The 4,829-nt window shown below is 51.7% G+C and overlaps 1 protein-coding gene across 1 annotated transcript in view; it reads left to right on the top strand.

The window, feature by feature from the left end:
• The window catches only part of frmd4a (FERM domain containing 4A), a gene marked incomplete at its 3' end in the record, with an annotated part of 20,464 nt that extends 16,024 nt beyond the window's left edge, over positions 1–4,440 (top strand). The window contains exons 10-14 of the mRNA XM_083667407.1: positions 1–73; positions 757–1,104; positions 1,242–1,864; positions 2,425–2,527; positions 4,338–4,440. The exon at positions 1–73 is cut by the window's left edge and continues 89 nt beyond it. Coding sequence (XP_083523533.1) covers positions 1–73; positions 757–1,104; positions 1,242–1,864; positions 2,425–2,527; positions 4,338–4,440 — 1,250 coding nt within the window. The remainder of the gene's footprint in view (positions 74–756; positions 1,105–1,241; positions 1,865–2,424; positions 2,528–4,337) is intronic.
• Positions 4,441–4,829: the final 389 nt, after the last annotated feature.

Here is a 4,829-nt window from a genome sequence, read left to right as displayed (position 1 = left end):
GGAACTCTCAGTCCAGCATGCCCTCTACCCCGGACCTGAGGACCAGGGCACCGCACTACGTCCACTCCACCAGGTCAGAACCCCTCCAACACAACCTCTCTGCAGCCTCCGTCCTATAACCCAAACTCAACCATCTCACATCTGAGGGGACCAGGGTACCTCGTTCAATCTCACTCCACCAGATTAGGACTCAGAACTAACCTTCAGACGACGTCTCTCTCGATTCAATTAGATTCAATTCAATTAAATTCTGTCCAGTTCAGTTCAATTCAATTCAGTTTAATTCATTTAAATTCAATTCAGTTCAATTCATTTAAATTCAATTCAGTTCAATTCATTTAAATTCAATTCAATCAATTTATTTTAATTTCATTTCATTTAATTCAATGGGCTTTATTGGCATGGGAAACAACCGTTTACATTGCCAAAGCAAATGAAATTACAAATAAACAAAAGTGAAACCAATCAAAATGTGAAATTACACAGCGGTTTTAAAAGACTAGTCAATGTAAAACAATGTAAAGATTTTGGAATTTAACATGTTCGATTATTGACATTGTACAGTGGTGTATCAATGTGCTTAAAGTACTATAGGAAAAATAGATACATAGTTAAGTAAGGGTTTATTTAACTATACAACTATTTAACTCTCTCTCTCTCTCTCTCTGCCTCTCTCTCTCTCTCTCTCTCTGCCTCTCTCTCTGCCTCTCTCTCTCTCTCTCTCTCTCTCTCTCTCTCTCTCTCTCTTTCTCCCAGGTCCGTGGACATCAGTCCCACACGTCTGCACAGTCTGGCTCAGCACTTTAGGAACCGCAGCTCCAGCCTGGAGTCTCAGGGCAAGCTGCTGGCCTCCGACCCCGACACACACACACACACGCTGGGAACGATGGGCAGCCCCGACTGCCTCTTCCTGGGCCCGGGGACGCGGAGCTCCAACGGTTCCGACCCGCTGGATGACTGTTCGTCCTGCACCAGCCAGAGCAGCTCGGAGCACTACTACCCCTCTGGGGGGCCCATCCTGGCCCCGGGTGGACACCCCAACTACTCCACCCTGGGAGAGGACTCCCCGTCTAAAGCCAGGCAGAGGCAGAGACAGAGGCACAGGTGTGTGTGTGTGAGTGTGAGAGTGAGAGTCTTATGCATTTTTTTAACTTTACATCGTCTGCCAGCACTACTGTGTGTGTGTGAGTGTGTGCTTGCATGTGTGTTAAAAAAAAGTCTTCCCTCTCCTCCCTCCCCAGGTCCGCCGGTCACCTGGGCTCCTCCAACTCAGGCTCCATGCCCAACCTGGCGGCCAAGAACGGCTCCGGTGGGGGGGGCGCAGGGGGGGGCGGGGGGGGAGGAGGAGGAGGAGGAGGGCACCACGGGGTCTACCTCCACAGCCAGAGCCAGCCCTCCTCCCAGTACCGCATCAAAGAGTACCCCCTCTACGTGGAGGGCAGCCCCAACCCCGTGGTGGTCCGTAGCCTGGAGAGCGACCAGGAGGGCCACTACAGCGTCAAGGCCCAGTTCAAGACCTCCAGCTCCTACACGGCCGGGGGTCTCTACAAGGAGAGCTGGAGCGGGGGCGGGGAGGAGGGCAGCAGCGGAGAGGGGAGCGGAGGCGGCGGCGGGGGGAGGCTCACCCCATCCCGCTCCCAGATCGTACGGACACCCTCACTGGGGCGGGACGGTGGGGGAGGAGGGGGAGGAGGAGGGGGGAGGGCGGTGGTGTCGGACGAGCTGCGGTGTTGGTACCAGCGGTCGTCGGGGAGCCTGAAGGAGAGGAGTCACTCGGGCTCCAACGCTTCAGACGGCGGCGGTGGCGGTGGCGGTGGCTCGCTGCAGGGGAGCAGGGTGGGCACGCTAGCCAAGGGCTCGCCAGGTGGGTGACTCAACACCATGCACACACACACACACACACACCGACACGCTCGATGCCTATTCACGCTGACGTACGGTGTCCGTGGGCCGCTTTCCCGTTCTGATACCGCTAGGGAGAGAATAGCAGTTAGGACTAGATTAGGACGAGATTAGGACTAGATTAGGACGAGATTTTTTTTTTAGAACAGTCAATTGATGAGAGAGAGAACACACACATTCTGTAGGAGGCTTGAACCCACGACCTTCAGATGATGAGACTGATGACTCATACTGCTCCATCGTGGTCACACACACACCCACTTGAATCGCTGGGATTCCACTGCCCCCCCTGACCGCTGTTTGTGTGTGTGTGGGTGTGTGTGTGTGTGTGTGTGTGTGTGTGTTTGTGTGTTTGTGTGTTTGTGTGTGTGTGTGTGTGTGTGTGTGTGTGTGTGTGTCTGTGTGTGTGTTTATGGTTCCAGTCTGGACCAGACTTTAACATTTGACCTTGGGTGAGGAGGGTGAATGTGAGTTTGTGTGTGTGGTAACTCTAAAACGGTGTGTGTGTTTGTGTCCCTGTAGCTGCGTCCCCTCACAGCCACCGGAGTATGACCCCATCCAGTGAACAGACAGCCACGCCCACTCCCCCCTGCAGCCCACAGCACATCCTCAACTGGCAGAGCGGGTAAGACACACACACACTCGCACGGACGGATGCACACCCACACACGCACGCACACGGCCGCGCGCGCACACACACACACAAACACACACTTGCACGCACACACACACACACACACACCACATCCATGCCTCAACACGATGAGTAATTGTGGAGTCGGACACTGTGACAGTGTGAGCCAGGAAGTCACTATTGGAACCACCAGTCCCAAAGTGATGAGTCACAGTTGGAAGGCTACAGCCTTTCCCCTGGTTTATCACACGGGACAAACTCTCCGTCCTCTCCAAGCCTCATCTCCAGCTTTTTTCTGCTTCTCTACATCACCTGTGTTTAACCCACCTCTAACATACAGTCGTAGGCACAGCCTCTGTCTTTCTACGGTGTCTGTGTGTCTACTGGTTACACGGCTCTCTTCTTCAAAACACTCAGACTTGACTTTGTCCCCTCACCCTTGTACTGCATACACTGGGAGTGACTATTCTATTTATTCTCTCTCTCTCTTTCTCTCTCTCGCTTTCTCTCTCTCTCTCTCTCTCTCCTCCCTTACCTTTCCGCCACATCCTGTACCGCTTTTTTTTCTCACTCTTTCTATCTCATATGTTTGTCATCCCCTCTCTCTCTCTCTGTCAATCTGTCTCTCTCTTCGTCATGTGTCACATTCTTTCTTCATCTCTCTTTTTCACTCCTCCCTCCCCCCTTCAACCCCCCCCCCCCTCTCTCTCTCTCTCCTGTACTAACCCTCTATGCCTTGTGTGTGTTGTCCTCTCTCCTGGTTTAGAGGCACAGCAGACAGCTCTCCTACTGAAGACACCTGTCAGTCTGCCCCTCAGCCCAGCTCTGACGCATAGAGGTACTGTCTGTCTCTGGGCCGGGCTCCTAGACCAGAACCATAAAAACAGAACTCCTAGAACGGAAACATAGAAACAGAACTCCTAGATGAGAAACATAGAAACAGAACTCCTAGACCAGAAACATAGAAACAGAACTCCTAGACCGGAAACATAGAAACAGAACTGCTAGACCAGAACCATAGAAACAGAACAGAACAGGTGGCTGAGCAAAAAACAATAACAAAATAATAATAATAACGTAGAATATTAATTTTCCTTCTAGGGGAGGGTTGGAGCAGGGAGAAAAAAAAAGGGACTAATATGATGCAAGCAATGCTATCGAACAGAACAAAAATTGTATCCCAAAAAAACAAAACAAAACAAAAAAAACATAGAAACAAAACCCATAGAGCAGGGATGTTGAAACACAACCCCCCAACCTCCTATAGAACCCCAGAAAGGATGGTTCACATCAGGCTGAATCCTAACTTGACAACTGCTCTTTGGCAAAGCATCTATTGATGGCAGTGGATGGTTAGAGCAAATAGTTGAGTGATGAAAGTAAGACTAAGTCACTAAAAACGCCAAGCTCGTTTCCATAGTAGATCGCCTCCTGACCACTAGTCTATACGATAGCGTGTTCAACTAGGGGGCTGAATGGGGTTCATGTTTGGTCACTCCTGTGTTTCCTACTCAAAACGGCGTCTGTTCAATTTGCTCTACGCTCTATGGCTGTATCTATATTCTGGACTCTGCATGTGTTTTGTACTCTTGTGTATGGCTCTGAATGTTTCTCTTGTCTGCCTCTTCTCCTTCAGAACACACTGACATTAACACACATCTGACTGGAGTGTAGAAACAGAATGAGTAGAGTAGACTACATTCCCAGTTCCTAAGCGGCTTTCAGTCAGTCATGGGTAGACCTGCAGCAGCCCTGTTGGGTTAGGTATAACGTAACGATAACGTCCGTTCTCTCTCTGCAGGTCCTTCAGTGACAGCTGTTTCCTCAGCAGCCCTCTGTGCTCAGAGCTGGCGGACGTGCAGTGGTACGGGCACGACAAGGCCAAACCTGGAACCCTGGTCTGAGCCCCACCCCACCCCCCCACCACCACCACCACCACCCTCTTCTACACACCTGGAACAACCCATCTCGATCCCAACTTCACCAACCCCCCTGACTGTCCCCTGACTAGACTGGCCTTACCATGGACAGGAACACCCCCTAACTCCCCCCCCCCCCTCGCACTTGCCCTCTGCATCCATCGGTCCATCTCTCCCTTTACTCACTCACTCCATCCCGAATCGACTGAGCTGTGGGACTTTGCTGTGGAGCGGCCGACTCACGGCAACCGAAACGTTGACATTTGCCCCCCAGAGACAGAGCCTGCCTCAGCCCCGGACCTCAGAAGGATTGGATGAGGGGGAGGCGGATGTAAGAGCACACACACACAGACAGACACACACACACACACACA

Source organism: Argentina silus, assembly GCF_951799395.1.
Source record: "Argentina silus genome assembly, chromosome: 3".
NCBI lineage: Eukaryota > Metazoa > Chordata > Actinopteri > Argentiniformes > Argentinidae > Argentina > Argentina silus.
The sequence above is the reverse complement of the archived record's forward strand: the minus strand, read 5'-3'. Positions and strand labels throughout refer to the sequence as shown.